The following is an 18,149-nucleotide window of genomic DNA, read 5'->3' as shown; positions in this document are numbered from 1 at the left end:
TATAGCCTCCCTACTGTTATTTTATTTTACTTTACTTTTTTTCTCTACACTTTTTTGTTGTTGTTTTATTTTTTTTATTTTTTTTAAATAAATGCATTGTTGGTTAAGGGCTGTACGTAAGCATTTCACTGTAATGTCTACACCTGTTGTATTCGGCACATGTGGCCAATACAATTTTATTTTATTTTATTTGAAATGGCTATTGTAGCTGGAAACGGCTGATTATTTTATGGAATATCTACATAGGCGTACAGAGGCCCATTATCAGCAACCATCAGTTCTGTGTTCCAATGGCACGTTGTGTTTGCTAATCCAAGTTTATCATAAGGCTAACTGATCATTAGAAAACCCTTTTGCAATCATGTTAGCACCGCTGAAAACTGTTGTGCTGATTAAATAAGCAATAAAACTGGCCTTCTTGAGACTAGTTGAGTATCTGGAGCATCAGCAATTGTGGGTTCGATTACAGGATCAAAATGGCCAGAAACAAATAACTTTCTTCTGAAACTCATCAACTATTCTTGTTCTGAGAAATGAAGACTATTCCATGCGAGAAATTGCTAAGAAACTGAAGATCTCGTACAACGCTGTGTACTACTCCCGTCACAGAACAGCGCAAACTGACTTTAACCAGAATAGAAAGTCCCAGTGCACAACTGAGCAAGAGGACAAATACATTAGAGTGTCTAGTTTGAGAAACAGACGCCTCACAGGTCCTCAACTGGCAGCTTCATTAAATAGTACCCGCAAAACACCAGTCTCAACGTCAACAGTGAAGAGGCGACTCCGGGATGCTGACCTTCTAGGCAGAGTTGCAAAGAAAAAGCCATATCTCAGACTGGCCAATAACGCCATGCCATACCCTGTGGACAGCGGTTGATTGGAGCCAATTTCCTCCTACAACAGGACAATGACCCAAAGCACAGCTCCAAACTATGCAATAACTATTTAGGGAAGAAGCAGTCAGCTGGTATTCTGTCTATTATGGAGTGGCCAGCACAATCACCGGATCTCAACCCTATTGAGCTGTTGTGGGAGCAGCTTGACCGTATGGTACGTAAGAAGTGCCCATCAAGCCAATCCAACTTGTGGGAGGTGCTTCAGGAAGCATGGGGTGAAATATCTTCAGATTACCTCAACAAATTGACAACTAGAATGCCAAAGGTCTGCAAGGCTGTAATTGCTGCAAATGGAGGATTCTTTGATAAAAGCAAAGTTTGAAGGACACAATTATTATGTCAATTAAAAATCATTATTTCTAACCTTGTCAATGACTACATTTCCTATGCATTTTGCTATATGTCCTATTCAAACTCATTTTATGTATGTTTTTATGGAAAACAAGGACATTTCTAAGTGACCCCAAACTTTTGAACGGTAGTATGTATATATATATATATATATATATATATATATATATATATATATATATATATATATATATATATATATATGGTGGGTTGAAATGATCCAGGCAATTACATTGATGGAAGCCACAATATATCTGCAATATTAAAGCTGATCTACCCCTGAAAAAAAAAAGAATGGTCCACCACCCAAAAGGACATCCAGCCAACTTAATACAACTATGGGAAGCATTGGAGTCAACATGGGCCAGCATCCCTTTGGAACTCCTTCAACACCCAATGAATTGAGGATGTTCTAAGGTAAAAAGGGGGTGCAACTCAATATTCGGAAGGTGTTCCTAATGTTTTGTACACAGTGTATATTTTAATGCACTAATCTTGTTTTTCATTTTAATCATAATTTTATATGTCACTTGTTTGTATCAATTGCAAAGACATTGGCAACTTTGTTTTGAAGTTATCGGCGGTCACAGTGAGACGGATAAGTTTAGAGGAGATCTTCTGTGTATAAAGTGACGCTGGAGGGCAAAAAAGCATCTAACGACCCACTATGAGTGGTCTGAGGCAGGTGTTAGATTATGTTTTCAAGTGCAAAGTTAATAACGATGGTTTTGGGAAACAGCTCGAGATTTAACGATGCTCCTACAAAGGTTCTAACAATGAATGTAAGATTATTTTTGCCAACAACGTAGCTAGAACATAGCAACAAGACTCCGCTAGGTACACAAAACCAAAAAGTCTGAACCCAATAAAAGAAAGTCTAAAAAGTATCTGCTCAAAAGTCAACACAAAGAGTATGTACATTCATAACACAGAATATTCGTAGCATCCTACATGTAACTGGGTTATTTTTGAATGTGCCATTGTGCCTGAACTGACAGCGGCTCAAGGGCGCTTTCCGATCAACCGCCACATACCTCTACATACCTGTACGAGGGGGATGTGCTCCTTGAAGGCCTCCACCTCAGCCTTAACGTGGCTAGCAATGTGCAGGGCCTTGGGCGTGTCCCCAAAACCCTTCTCCAGCTTGTAAAGGGCGCGCCAGTAGTTGCCCACATCGCCCTCCACCTTGTCTGGGTTGACCGCGGACAGCGGCCCGTGGACCCATTTACGGTGCTGGTTCTGGAACTCTGTGGCCGTCTCGTAGAGGCGGAGGAAGGGCTGCAGGCGGTCCTGGACCTTCTTGCGCTGCGGGTACTGGGACACGGGCCAGTTGAAGGCCTCTTCCTCCTGGTTGAAGCCTTCAATCTGTAGGGGGAAGGGGAGGTGGAGACAGAGACGTCAAGGCAAAGTGGACTGCTGGCACCATGGGCAATTACAGTGGTAACAAAAGAAAGCCATCATTAATTAATTGTCAAAAAAAATTGTCAGTGTGAAACTGTTTTTTAAAATACATGAGGGTGTGTGTTATTTCAGATACTGCACACAATCTCTAAACACAAACACTCATCATCACGTTATTATACTGTCTCTGTTGCCCTCTACCGTCATTTCAGAGAAGAACAAGAAGAATACTTTATTGTCCATTGTTATTTTCAGATCAACCTCTTTCAGCAAGCACGCTAATTGCAGAAAACCCTGGCGAATAGCTGAGGGTCCCAATCCTCCTCACCTTCTCCATGGCAGTGTCCAGTTTGGAGTTAAGGGTCTGTGCCTTTTTCAGGTACTTGCTAAGCTCGGACAGGTCCCCGAAGGTGGCAAACTCCTCCGCCTGCTTGGCATAGCTCTCCAGCTCCTCCACAAACCTCTCGCACCGCAGCTAAAGGGGAAATACAGTGGGAGAGATACACATTTGGAGTTAATTGTTCGTATGCAGTATCAAAAGAGGTGAGTCAGTGGTATTGTACTTAAAGCGGGCAAGACTAAATATATGTTGTTCTCTAATTCTCGCAAAAACATTTCAGATGGACTACATACTGTATTTATTCATTGGATGGTTCTCCCATCGATCGGGTTCCCACTGATAAATATCTGGGCATTTGGATTGACAAAGACTTAATGTTTAAACAAATATATATGAATGAGCTAGTTGAAACGCTAAGATTTAAAGTGGGCTCTTTAAAAAAAATATATATATAGATCCCTAAATAGCAGGAAGCAGATTCTACAGTCAACTTTCCTGCCAGTTCTTGACTATGGTGAAACCATTTACCAGATTGCAGCAGCCACTACTCTTAAACCTTTGGATGCTGTCTACCATAGCGCCCTTCGCTTTATCACAGGTGACAGTTTTAATACTAACCACTGCATCCTGTATCAAAAGGTTTGCTGGTCCTCATTAAAATCCCATATATCACTTAATGATTCCCTTTTTGTTTACAAAGCTCTCCTACACAAGCTTCCAACTTACCTAATTGTGTTGCTAACGTATAAAATTAGCTACCAAACCCGCTCGCAGGATTGGCTAACTCTTGAGGTTCCTCGGGTCTCGACCAATTTATGTAAATCCTCATTTAGTTTTAGTGCCAACATTGTTGGAATAACCTACAAAATTCCTTGCATCTTGTTTCCCTGGTGCCGCTTGGAGAGTTTAGGACTCAGGTGTTGAATGAATTCATTGAGGATTGCAGTTGTTTCGATTGATTGTAGTGGTTTATTTGTTGTAATTGTGGTGTTGAGGTTGTGCCTGGTGGTTATTTATATTCCTCTTGTTTTATTTGTCATGTACATTTTCCTTCCTGTTTGTGAGAAAATGTTTGTACTCAGGGCACCATTGGGAATGAGTCTCAATTGTGCTACCCTGAATAACTAGAAGTTAATAAATGGTCTGGACATGACAAGTAGCTTTTTTAATTAATGGTGATCTGTGGTGATTTATGCTGGAGTTTTGTTGCAAGGTCATTTTAATACAAAGTACTGTATGTCATTGGTGTGAGGAGGAGAATTGGTTGTTTTAGGTTGTGAGGGTTTGGTGTACTGTTAACTTTCAAGAGTGGCTTAGACAGATTATCAGGGTCGTGTTCATCAGGCACCAAATTTACAAAAACAGAGTGAAACAGGGAGGGACTACCTGGACCTGGTCCAATAATAAACGCTAATTTTTGTTTTCAGTTGCACAGCATTTTACTACAATGTGTGCTAATGAATACACCCGATATGGTTTGTTTTACTTCCACTCTCCCTCTGCTGTCTAACTGACCTTAAGGCCACCCTGGTACTGCTCCGTCTTCTCCCTGGTGATCTGCCGGTGCTCCTCGAAGATGGAGGGCATGCGTGTGTGCCACTGGAAGGTCTGCCGGTTGAGGCGCATGTCCACAGGGGAGAAGGTGACATAGTCCACTAGGAAACACAGACGGGTCTTGGACTCTGACAGCTTGGTCTCCAGGAGGGGCATCTCCGTGGCCTCCACCTTGTCCACAAACACCTGGAAAAGTGGGAGAGAATGTGGTAAATTCTGGGAATAGGAAACAAGAAGGTCATAGTGATGCTTACTTATATTTACAGATGTGTTTGCTGGTTTTTGTGAGGTTCATTAGGAAATGACAAGGGTAACAATTTCAAGTACTTTAAAATTCCTAAAAAATAAATGGTAACCGCTTGATATGGTACGTATTATTTATTATATAATGTGTTTAACAGGGACAGTACACAACAATCAAATCAGACAATGCTGAGGTGTAATAATGCTGGACTTAGTTAGACAGCTATTTTTCATCCATAGTGTGACTTGTTTTAATGAATCCCAAGGAAACTGACTGAAGACCAGACTCAAAATAGAAAAATTTAGGACTATTGTATAAAAGTCACTGAGCCGTAGAGGAGGCTGTTTCAGAAACACAGCCAGGGGACACAACAGCCCCACAACAACCTCTCATGGAACTCATAATGACCATTGAGGAAATAGAATCCAACTCACACAGGACTCATATTTTTTTATTTATATATGCTGTATATTTTCATGACGAGGTTTGAAGTGGAATTGATGTACTGTAACAAAAGTAAGACAGTAACAAAAGCAAATGGCAGTAACAACAGAAGAATAAATCAAAGAAAAGGAGGCATGTCCATACAAAGAGAAAATGAAAACTGATGAATGAAAAAAGGCTGGTCAGTCGTGAAATTCCCCATGAAACCCAGACAAAAAAAGACTGTGATTTGGGGGATTTTCACAAAATGTAATCCATAGAATGGTCCTTTGGTGGAAGGATTGTTGACATATATTTGAGTAATTGGTGTCATATGAAGCTTTACTGCTTGCTCTGTTATATGAGTAGTATTTTGATTTCAATAAAAACATATATATATTAACTTATGAATATCTTTATATAATGAAGAGATGGTTATGTTTCCGCCCTAACAATGGGAGTCGTCCCAAGGCGGGCAACATGCTTTGGACAGATTTTGGCGAGAGTGAAACCTCTCGCTTCGCCTCTTCCTCTCTGATACTATGCTTAAGCAATAACGCACGAGGAGGTGTGGTATATGGCCAATATACCACGGCTAAGGGCTGTTCTTAAGCACGACGCAACACAGAGTGCCTGAATACAGCCCTTAGCCGGGATATATTGGCCATATATCACAAACCCCCAAGGTGCCTTATTGCTATTATAACTGGTTACCATGTATTTAGAGCAGTAAACATAAATGTTTTGTTATACCCATGGTATACGGTCTGATATACCACGGCTTTCAGCCAAATAGCATTCAGGGCTCGAACCACCCAGTTTATAAATGCATACAAGGACCAGACATTTTTCATTAAGAGCTTAATGGAATCATGCAACAATAGCAAGCCTATGGTCTTACAGTCAAAAGGCTATAGCCTATTATTGAACATGCAACTCCTGTAATGAAGCAGCTAATAAAACGTCATTTTCAAACATTTGCCCAAATGCAATTTGCAGAAAACACAGTTCTAAACAGTGTTGCCAAGTTCGCGGTTTTGCTGCCAAATTGGGCTACTTTGAAAACGATGTCGCGGGTGAAAATGTATCGGTCGCAGGTTTTTGGGCTATTTCTAAGTTGCACCGTGGCCGCCATGGCATTTCTCTTAAATAATATATATTTCACTGTAACCTGCTGCTGACTGTCAGGCAGTGAGGCAGGCAGTTGCTGAGTGACTGAGTGAGTGGTGGGGAGGGCTGGAGGAGTGGGTGTGAGGTGTGTGTGTGTGTGTGTGTGTGTGTGTGTGTGTGTGTGTGTGTGTGTGTGTATTTTTTGAGAGAGCATTGGCTGAGTCACGTGAGCGAGAGGAGAGAGAGCAGCACGTGCGCATATTGTGACAACTTTTTACCAGTTGTAGGTAGGCTATTGAGATTGTCATTATGGAGACAACCTATTTCCAAACTATTTTCCATAAAACATATTAATACATACGCTAGAACTGATGCACATCAAGAAATAATGGAGACAAAGCACTGGAAAATGACTTTGGGCGCACTAGAGCGCATTACATAAATCCGCTTGGAGGTGGTTTAAACTGCATTCTAATGTTGATTGCTTAAAGAAAACGATATGAAGCGAAGTGCTTTATGCATGCTCAGTTCTTGGGTCTCGGGGGCTGCCTGAGTTGAAATTTGAAATGTAAGTTATGTAACTCCCTCGTGTGGTTCTTTTTATGGGGAAAAGTCCTCACTGAAACTGACATTAGGCTAAATGTTGAGAATGATACATTTGCCTCTGTTGGCCATCAAGTAGCCTATTAATGTATATGCCATTGTAGGCTACCATTTGATACAATAAATATGTTGCAATTACGATATCAATGGAGTCATTGCAAATCAATTTGTGCCACTTGTGTAGCCTACCTGGAGCTGGCAAACCAATTGAATAAATAGCCTATAACTTCAGTTTATTGTTGTTGTAGCCTTGTGTTATGATGAACACATTAGATTGACGGTAACAGTAGTCAGATTAGGCTACAGGTAAAACACATTTAAAAAAAATAAACACTGGCTGTTGTTGACAAGCATATTCAGTTCATACATATTATTTATACTTATATCAATTTTTATTTGTCACATGCGCCGAATACAACAGGTGAAATGCTTACTTACAAGCCCTTAACCAACAATGCAGTTTTAAGAAAAGTAAGAGTTAGGAAAAATATTTACTAAATAAACAAAAGTAAAAAATTAAAGAGCAACAATAAAATAACAATAACGAGACTATATACAGGGGGTACCGGTACTGAGTTAACGTGTGGGGGTACAGGTTAATCGATGGTAATTGAGGTAATATGTACATGTACAGTGGGGAGAACTAGTATTTGATACACTGCCGATTTTGCAGGTTTTCCTACTTACAAAGCATGTAGAGGTCTGTAATTGTTATCATAGGTACACTTCAACTGTGAGAGACGGAATCTAAAACAAAAATCCAGAAAATCACATTGTATGATTTTTAAGTAATTAATTTGCATTTTATTGCATGACATAAGTATTTGATCACCTACCAACCAGTAAGAATTCCGGCTCTCACAGACCTGTTAGTTTTTATTTAAGAAGCCCTCCTGTTCTCCACTCATTACCTGTATTAACTGCACCTGTTTGAACTTGTTACCTGTATAAAATACACCTGTCCACACACTCAATCAAACAGACTCCAACCTCTCCACAATGGCCAAGACCAGAGAGCTGTGTAAGGATATCAGGGATAAAATTTGTAGACCTGCACAAGGCTGGGATGGGCTACAGAACAATAGGCAAGCAGCTTGGTGAGAAGGCAACAACTGTTGGCGCAATTATTAGAAAATGGAAGAAGTTCAAGATGACGGTCAATCACCCTTGGTCTGGGGCTCCATGCAAGATCTCACCTCGTGGGGCATCAATGATCATGAGGAAGGTGAGGGATCAGCCCAGAACTACATGGCAGGACCTGGTCAATGACCTGAAGAGAGCTGGGACCACAGTCTCAAAGAAACCCATTAGTAACACACTACGCCGTCATGGATTAAAATCCTGCAGCGCACGCAAGGTCCCCCTGCTCAAGCCAGCGCATGTCCAGGCCCGTCTGAAGTTTGCCAATGACCATCTGGATGAACCAGAGGAGGAATGGGAGAAGGTCATGTGGTCTGATGAGACAAAAATATAGCTTTTTGGTCTAAACTCCACTCGCCGTGTTTGGAGGAAGAAGAAGGATGAGTACAATCCCAAGAACACCATCCCAACCGTGAAGCATGGAGGTGAAAACATAATTCTTTGGGGATGCTTTTCTGCAAAGGGGACAGGATGACTGCACCGTATTGAGGGGAGGATGGATGGGGCTATGTATCGCAAGATCTTGGCCAACAACCTCCTTCCCTCAGTAAGAGCATTGAAGATGGGTCATGGCTGGGTCTTCCAGCATGACAACGACCCGAAACACACAGCCAGGGCAACTAAGGAGTGGCTCCGTAAGAAGCATCTCAAGGTCCTGGAGTGGCCTTGCCAGTCTCCAGACCTGAACACAATATAACATCTTTGGAGGGAGCTGAAAGTCCGTATTGCCCAGCGACAGCCCCGAAACCTGAAGGATCTGGAGAAGGTCTGTATGGAGGAGTGGGCCAAAATCCCTGCTGCAGTGTGTGCAAACCTGGTCAAGACCTACAGGAAACGTATGATCTCTGTAATTGCAAACAAAGGTTTCTGTTCCAAATATTAAGTTCTGCTTTTCTGATGTATCAAATAAAATGCAAATTAATTACTTAAAAATCATACAATGTTATTTTCTGGATTTTTGTTTTAGATTCCATCTCTCACAGCTGAAGTGTACCTATGATAAAAATTACAGACCTCTACATGCTTTGTAAGTAGGAAAACCTGCAAAATCGGCAGTGTATCAAATACATACATCTCTTGTTAACAAACTATAGTTTAGTTTGTTGAACACAATATACTCTACTGGCAAATATATATATACTGTATATATATATATATATATATATATATATATATATATATATATATATATATATATATATATATATATATATATATATATATATATATATATATAAAAAATAAGAAACAGAAAAAAATAATAATAATAATTTTTTATTGAAAATGAAAAAATAAATAAAGATAAAAAAAGAAAATAAGATAGTAAAATATAAATTTTAAAATAAAAAGATAAAAAAGAATGATGTATGCACTCACTAACTGTAAGTCGCTCTGGATAAGAGCGTCTGCTAAATGACTAAAATGTAAATGTAATATCAAAGTTCCAGAGTGGGATCTCAGTGAGTATTAAAGTGATGGCCCATTTTATATGGAGAAATTGGCATAGTAGGCAATAAAAACCAATCACAGCCATCCTTTTACTTGTATCATTGCACACCCTGCAAATCACCAGCAGAGGGGGACCATTTTGAATCCCAGAGTTCTCCCCAGGATTATTTTAGAAAGTGGTGCTGCTGAGTATGGCCAGGGGGAGAAAACATGTAACTGTCATTTCCTGCAATCTAGAGAAAAGATTGCCTTATATGATAACAAATAAATATGATGACAAAAAATATATATATTTTGTTATTTTATAAATAGTTATTTTACATAGTGGCACAGCCAGTCCACAAGGTGGCGAAACCTGAATCCATTTACTCTGTTGGTAATGTTTACAAATTGGATCCTAACTCTAAAAGCAGCAGAGATCACACTCTGGAACTTTGATATGCCCGTAGAGCAGGGGAAACCAAACTTGTTTGGCCCTTGACCCCATTTTCATATAAAACACCATGTAAAAAAAAGTGATGTAATCAACAGCCAATGTTAACTTTTTTAATTGGGGCTATGCTTGTCTATTACAAATCAGTCTGACAGTACTTTTGACCACATTTCAATCTGAAGGAAGTATGGTTTGAAGTGACTAAAATCCATCAGAAAGGTATTAGGAAGTTCAGAAAATCATCAGGCAATAATTCTGTATGATCTTCTCTGTGGAAAAGAACATCATCATTGATGTTCTTTTTCTCGCAGTCTGATTTAGTAACTGGTCTTGTCGACTCTGTTCAAATTAGGCTTATGGGCATTGTAGAGGGAATCAGAAGACACATGCGTGTTCGATGGGTCATAATATTTTGTTCCTTAAACCGTAAAAAGATTGTACACACTTATTTATTTTACTATGTCAATATGTATTTGTTGTCAATGTTCTGGCGTCAAACTGGTGGCAGTTGTGAAAAAAGTAAATAGTTGGATGAGGTGCAGAGGTAATGGAAAATAATGCCATCGTTAATTAGATGCTTTTTTCATCAATTAGGCTATTTTCTCTTCAACCAAATGTTCTATCTACTAGAAACTCATGAACAATATGGACAAAGATATAAAAAATTATACTATATTTGAAAAAATATATATATTTTTAAATCCCCCCAGAGCCACCAGTCATAAGCTTTAAGAGATGTCCTACCCTAAATGACAAATTAGTCCACAGCTATCTTCCTGGTGACTCTCAAGAAACTTGGCTAGACCACAAACCAAGGGGCTCTTTTAAATGCAACCAGTGCAACCATTGCAGAAATATTGCACAGAAAAAGTACACAGCTTCTCAAATGGAGTTTCAAGTCAAGCATTTCATTAACTGCAAAATGTATGTCATCTACAGATTGGAATGTCCACAGTGCAAGGTGTTCTACATTGGACGGACAAAGAGACGCCTTCAAGACCGCTTAGCGGAACACAAGTACGCCATACGGGTAGGCAATGAAAACTAAAGTCCTTACACCATGGCAACCCTGCCTCCCTACAAGCTATGGGTATTGATCATGTTCCGGCCTCAATTAGAAAAGGGGACCGTCTTAAACAGCTAAACCAAAGGGAATGTTTTTGGATTTACAAACTACAGGCCACTAAGTACCCTGTAGGGTCCTGAGAGGTCCCTTTGCTGTCATCTAGTGGACATTTTGCTCTATTGCCCTCAGCTATGTTTAGACTGTTGTGGTCCATGTTTAAAGTGTTCTAGTGTACTATAAAATAGATGGCGCTCCTATTCTTAACACTTTGCCCAGTCATATTCAAGGTTAGCCTTGAGATGCATGTTTTCTAACATATCTACAGTATTTAACTTTGTAATGTGTATATTATTGCTTCATAGGTGTTGTCCAATGAATTCTGTAACCACTCCCTCAGGGTTGATTGGAAAAAGCTGTTCAAAAGAGGACATTGTATTATCATATCTTTGTACTCCCTGACGAAGGCCATGCAGCTGGAATGCGTCAGAGTTTTAAAACTTTGTTTCCATTGAACATGCCATACAAATAAAGGCATTTTAATTCATTATATGAAGAGTGCCTTGGTCCTCCTTTCGTTTTGATGAACAATTTACCCCTTTTACCAAAGAGCACCTTCTGTTTAAAAGTTATTCAATTATAAATGACCAAAGATACGATAGATAGATGCAGTAAAGGAGTCAATGGAGCGCAGACCATTCCATTGACCAGATAGGCGCACATTCAACAAATCTGATCTAACAAAGTGGATATTCGTGAAATCTGTCATGATTTATGTATTGCAACAGGCACTTAAGTCAGATTTTGATATATTTTGCTGTTTTCGGTGCATAACATTTAGATGTTGTCCCTTTCCAGGTTTAGAAGAAGTGACTGCTAAAGGCTTAACTCCCATTCGCATAGATGGTTTGGCCGACAACGTCACTAAAATGATGTGCGCGCTTCCATGGGGCAGAAGTCAACCCGTTGTTGTGATTCTGGATGACCAGATTGCTAGTATGAATGACAAGAAACTGCCATAGTAGCTTGTTTCATCTTGTTATCAAATAAAATCAAATGTTATTTGTAACATGCGCCGAATACAACAGGTGTAGACCTTACCATGAAATGCTTACTTACAAGCCCATAACCAACAATGCAGATCAATAAATAAAGTAAAAAAATAAAAAATAAGTAACACAATAAAATAACAATAACGAGGCTATATACAGGGGGTACCAGTACCAAGTCAATGTGCGGGGGTACAGGTTAGTCAAGGTAATTTGTACGTAGGGGTAAAGTGACTATGCATTGGCATTTACTTTGTAGAGCAACCTTTTGCAGCTGCAAGTCTCTTGGGATATGTCTCTATAAGCTTGGCACATCTAGCCACTGGGATTTTTGCCCATTCTTCAAGGCAAAACTGGTGTACAGCAATCTTTAAGTCATACCACAGATTCTCAATTGGATTGAGGTCTGGGCTTTGACTAGGCCATTCCAAGACATTTAAATGTTTTCCCTAAAAACACTTGAGTGTTGCTTTAGCAGTATGCTTAGGGTCATTGTCCTGCTGGAAGGTGAACCTCCGTCCCAGTCTCAAATCTCTGGAAGACTGAAACAGGTTTCCCTCAATAATTTCCCTGTATTTAGCGTCATCCATCATTCATTCAATTCTGACCAGTTTCCCAGTCCCTGCCGATGAAAAACATCCCCACAGCATGATGCTGCCACCACCATGCTTCACTGTGGGGATGGTGTTCTCAGGGTGATGAGAGGTGTTGGGTTTGCGCTAGACATAGCGTTTTCCTTGATGGCCAAAATGCTCAATTTTCGTCTCATCTGACCAGAGTACCTGGTTGTCTCCCACATGGCTTTTGGCGAACACCAAACGTGTTTGCTTATTTTTTTCTTTAAGCAATGGCTTTTTTCTGGCCACTTTTCTGTAAAGCCCAGCTCTGTGGAGTGTACGGCTTAAAGTGGTCCTATGGACAGATACTCCAATCTCCACTGTGGAGCTTTGCAGCTCCTTCAGGGTTATCTTTGGTCTCTTTGTTGCCTCTCTGATTAATGTCCTCCTTGCCTTGTCCGTGAGTTTTGGTGGGCGGCCCTCTCTTGGCAGGTTTGTTGTGGTGCCATATTCTTTCCATTTTTTAATAATGGATTTAAATGGTGCTCCGTGGGATGTTCAAAGTTTCAGATATTTTTTTTATAAACCAACCCTGATCTGTACTTCTCCACAACTTTGTCCCTGACCTGTTTGGAGAGCTCATTGGTCTTCATGGTGCCGCTTGCTTGGTGGTGCCCCTTGCTTAGTGGTGTTGCAGACTCTGGGGCCTTTCAAAACAGGTGTATATTTACTGAGATCATGTGACACTTAGATTGCACACAGGTGGACTTTATTTACCTAATTATGTGATTTCTGAAGGTAATTGGTTGCACCAGATCTTATTTAGGGGCTTCATAGCAAAGGGGGTGAATACATATGCACGCACCACTTTTCCTTTTTAAAAATGTTTTATTTCACTTCACCAATTTGGACTATTTTGTGTATGTCCATTACATGAAATCCATTTAAATTACAGATTGTAATGCAACAAAATAGGAAAAATGCCAAGGGGGATGAATACTTTTGCAAGGCAAAAGGTCCTCGGTGGCAGGAAGCTTGGCCCCAGTGATGTACTGGGCCGTACGCACTACCCTCTGTAGCGCCTTACGGTCAGATTTTGCTGGGGGGCAATGAGGAGATTTGGGATCTATACCCCATGCGTTTCCATGGCAATTCCATTGTTTTGGTTGAGTTCAATTGAACTCTTTGCCACAACTATTGCAATAGATTTTCTGTTAATGACCAAAATTACTGAAGATTCTGGTAACTTTGGTAAATTACCGGTAGCTTTGCAACCCCGGCCTAGGGTTATTATTATATTATTTTAGATACAAATGTCAAATATATGTCAAGATTCCTTCCTCCAAAAGACTATTCTATAGATTACATTTCGTGGAAATCCCCAAAATCATGGTATTTTATGTCTGGGTTTTGAATCCCTCATGATACACACTGCAGCAGCGGCAGCAGCGAGTGTGACGGGGGACCTTACCTTGAGCTCCATCATTTCCTGTGTGTTGGGAGGGGTGCTCAGTGCCTTCTCGGCGATCTTCTCAAATTCATCACAGAGCCTGCAGTCACACACACGCAGGCACGTGCACGCACACACAGGACACACACACACACATGCACACAAGCACACATGCACACACAGGGGATCTGGTAATTCATCACAGAGCCTGCAGTCAGATCATATTAGAGCGAACTCAGTGTCGTTAGCAGCACAGCCAGGCCAGAGCACGAATGTCTGACTAGTGAATGATAGCACTCTACAGGGAGCTCTGAATAGTATTGGGATTTAGAAGGTCAATAATGTAGTGCTATAACACTTGTTTATGTAAAAAAAAAAAAAAAAACATGTTCAAAAAGTGGGGTCAGCTAAGGTCCTGCGCTCTATTTGGTATTGGTCAAAAGTGAGAAGTTTGACTGCAGAAAGTATTTTTATGCCCGAGGTATTTCTTGAGGAGAAACTTCACTCTGACAGAGCACTTTCTGCAATGGCCTCAGGGATGATTTTTGTGTGCGCTTTGTTGAGGCCTAAGGCTCATTCTGAGAGAATGGGAATCTTTACAGGGTAGAAAAGTTACTCACTTCTTGTTCATTTCCTGGTGGTTTTCCAACATATGTGTGACCAGTTGTTGCCGCAGTCCCTCGGCACGCTTCACCAGGGCACGGACAAGTTCGTGGCAGTGCACCTCGAACATACCCAGGCGCACCACCTGTTGAGCACAATTTGGCAGAGAAGAGAAGACAATGAAAAATCTCTATATGCAACAATGTTTGAATGACCAGAGCTTGTTAACAACGCTGCTTGAAACTGGTGTTGTTACCCTAACTCCTAGCAACACTTCATCATGGTCAATACCAACAATGGTTGCAATAGTCTATCACTGCTCAAAATAACTGCAGTGAAGCGAGCTGCCCAGTGACAAGGGCCTACCAGACGAGCTAAATCACTTATACGCTCGCATCGAGGCAAGCAACACTGAAGCATGCATGAGAGCATCAGCTGTTCCGAATGACTATGTGATTACGCTCTCCGTAGCCGATGTGAGTAAGAGTTGTAAGCAGGTCACAAGGCCGCAGGGCCAGACGGATTACCAGGACGCATACTCTGAGCATGTGCTGACCAACTGGCAAGTGTCTTCACTGACATTTTCAACATGTCCCTGACTGAGTCTGTAATACCAACATGTTTCAAGCAGACCACTATAGTCCCTGTGCCCAAGAACACTAAGATAACCTGCCAAAATGACCACCGACCCGTAGCACTCATGTCTGTAGCCATGAAGTGCTTTGAAATACTGGTCATGGCTCACATCAACACCATTATCCCAGAAACCATAGACCCACTACAATTTGCATACCGTCCCAACAGATCCACAGATGATGCAATCTCTATTGCACTCCACACTGCCCTTTCCCACCTGGACAAGAAGAACACCTACGTGAGAATGCTATTCATTGACTACAGCTCAGCGTTCAACACGATAGTGCCCTCAAAGCTCATCACTAAGCTAAGGACCCTGGGACTAAACACCTCCCTCTGCAACTGGATCCTGGACTTCCAGACGGGCCGCCCCCAGGTGGTAAGGGTAGATAACAACACATATGCCACGCTGATCCTCAACACGGGGGCCCCTCAGGGGTGCGTGCTCAGTCCCCTCCTGTACTCCCTGTTCACCCATGACTGCATGACCAGGCACAACTCCAACACCATCATTAAGTTTGCCGACGACACAACAGTGGTAGGCCTGATCACCAACAAAGATGAGACAGCCTATAGGGAGGAGGTCAGAGACCTGGCCGTATGGTGCCAGGATAACAACCTCTCCCTCAACGTGATCAAGACAAAGGAGAGGATTGTGGACTACAGGAAAAAAAAGAGGACTGAGCACACCCTCATTCTCATTGACGGGGCTGTAGTGGAACAGGTTGAGAGCTTCAAGTTCCTTGGTGTCCACATCACCAACAAACTATCATGTTCCAAACACACCAAGACAATCGTGAAGAGGGCACGACAAAACCTATTCCCCCTCAGGAGACTGAAAAGATTTGGCATGGGTCCTCAGATCCTCAAAAAGTTATACAGCTGCACCATCGAGAGCATCCTGACTGGTTGCATCACTGACTGGTATGGCAACTGCTCGGCCTACGACCGCAAGGCACTACAGAGGGTAGTCCGTATGGCCCAATACATCACTGGGGCCAAGCTTCCTGCCATCCAGGGCCTCTATACCAGGCGGTGTCAGAGGAAGGCCCTAAAAATTGTCAAAGACTCCAGCCACCCTAGTCATAGACTGTTCTCTCTGCTACAGCACGGCAAGCGGTACCGGAGCGCCAACTCTAGGTCCAAAAGGCTTCTTAGCAGCTTCTACCCCCAAGCCATAAGACTCCTGAACAGCTAATCTTGGCCACCCGGACTGTTTGCATTGTCCCCCCACCCCACCCCCTCTTTTACGCTGCTGCTACTCTCAGTTTATTATCTATGCATAGTCACTTTAACTCTACCCACATGTACATATTACCTCAATTACCTCGACTAACCTGTGCCCCCACACATTGACTCTGTACCGCTATCCCCTGTATATAGCCTCCCTACTGTTATTTTATTTTACTGCTGCTCTTTAATTATTTTTAATTTTTGACTTTTCAAATTTTTCTTAAAACTGCATTGTTGGTTAAGGGCTTGTAAGTAAGCATTTCACTGTAAGGTCTACACCTGCTGTATTTGGCACATGTGGCAAATTAAATTTGATTTGATATCCTCCTAACAAATCCAAACAGTCCATACCCTCAGGCACCCAGTACCTATTGAGTATATCTTCATTTCGTATGTTTATCATGTCACAGGCCAAAATGTCCTCAACAAAGATAAAGTGTGTTTCACTTTCCTTAGTTTAATTTACTTTTGAATGTAGGCCTACTTATTGTTATTATCCAAAATGAGCAATTCAACTTCCATAGTGTATCTTTAAAATGGACTAAAATGTAACATTTGGTCTAAACTAGATCCACACCTTGCTGGAGCTGTACTGGATCTCGTCGGCCAGCTGTTGGTAGCGGGTGACCTCCATCATGATCTCCGGGAAGGAGTGCTGCTCGCGGAGGAACTGCTCCACGTCATCCTGGGCCTGCTGGGACACCAGGGGAGCGTACTTGTCGTAGAGGCGCACATGGTCCAGAGGCCCGGAGCTCTCCTCCCAGATTACCCTCCTCACCTCCTCCTGCTGGGCCTGCATGATCTCCGGGAGGACGATGGGCTTGAGCGTGCCCCCGCTCTGGCAGCCCGGCTTGGGAAGAGCGGGGTAGGATGGAAGGTAGATGAGGTGATATGTTGGGTGTTAAGTCTTAAACTCGTGCAGTGAGATGTGAGGGTTAGTGACAGACACACAAACAGACATAGTAGGATCTATACTTCTTCCATTCACGCCAAAGAGTCAAATGCTCAGGGTCAAACACATACACAGTAGCACTGTCATCCCAACATACACACACACACTTTGACTTTTTCCACATTTTGTTAAGTTACAGCCTTATTCTAAAATTGATTCAAATTTTTATCTCATCAACCTGCACACAATGCCCCATAATGACAAAGCAAAAACTGGATTTTATAATTTTTTGCTCATTTATAAATTTAAAAAACTGTAATATCACCCTTACATAATTATTCAGAGCCTTTACTCAGTACTTTGTTGAAGCACCTTTGGCAGCGATTACAGCCTCAAGTCTTCTTGGGTATGATGCTTGGCACACGTGTATTTGGGGAGTTTCTCCCATTCTTCTCTGCAGATCCTCTCAAGCTCAGTCAGTTTGGATGGGGAGCGTTGCTGCACAGCTATTTTCAGGTCTCTCCAGAGATGTTCGATCGGGTTCAGGTCCGGGCTCTGGCTGGGCCACTCAAGGACATTCAGAGACTTGTCCCGAAGCCACTCCTGCGTTGTCTTGGCTGTGTGCTTAGGGTCGTTGTCCTATTGGAAGGTGAACCTTCGACGACAGTCTGAGGTCCTCAGCGCTCTGGAGCAGGTTTTCATCAAGAATCTCTCTGTAC

The 18,149-nt window shown here is 41.7% G+C and overlaps 1 protein-coding gene across 3 annotated transcripts in view; it reads right to left on the bottom strand.

The window, feature by feature from the left end:
* The window catches only part of dnah7 (dynein, axonemal, heavy chain 7), a 222,361-nt gene that overhangs the window by 179,914 nt on the left and 24,298 nt on the right, over positions 1 to 18,149 (bottom strand). For all 3 annotated transcript variants that reach the window (XM_045206528.1, XM_045206529.1, XM_045206530.1), the window contains exons 12-17: positions 17,116 to 17,388; positions 14,687 to 14,814; positions 14,088 to 14,166; positions 4,507 to 4,731; positions 2,980 to 3,126; positions 2,295 to 2,615 (exon numbers count right to left, since the gene is read on the bottom strand). In XM_045206528.1, coding sequence (XP_045062463.1) covers positions 2,295 to 2,615; positions 2,980 to 3,126; positions 4,507 to 4,731; positions 14,088 to 14,166; positions 14,687 to 14,814; positions 17,116 to 17,388 — 1,173 coding nt within the window. The remainder of the gene's footprint in view (positions 1 to 2,294; positions 2,616 to 2,979; positions 3,127 to 4,506; positions 4,732 to 14,087; positions 14,167 to 14,686; positions 14,815 to 17,115; positions 17,389 to 18,149) is intronic.

The sequence above is a fragment of the Coregonus clupeaformis genome, chromosome 23 (genome assembly GCF_020615455.1).
Source record: "Coregonus clupeaformis isolate EN_2021a chromosome 23, ASM2061545v1, whole genome shotgun sequence".
Classification (NCBI taxonomy): domain Eukaryota; kingdom Metazoa; phylum Chordata; class Actinopteri; order Salmoniformes; family Salmonidae; genus Coregonus; species Coregonus clupeaformis.
This window is presented reverse-complemented; position numbering and strand designations above follow the sequence as displayed.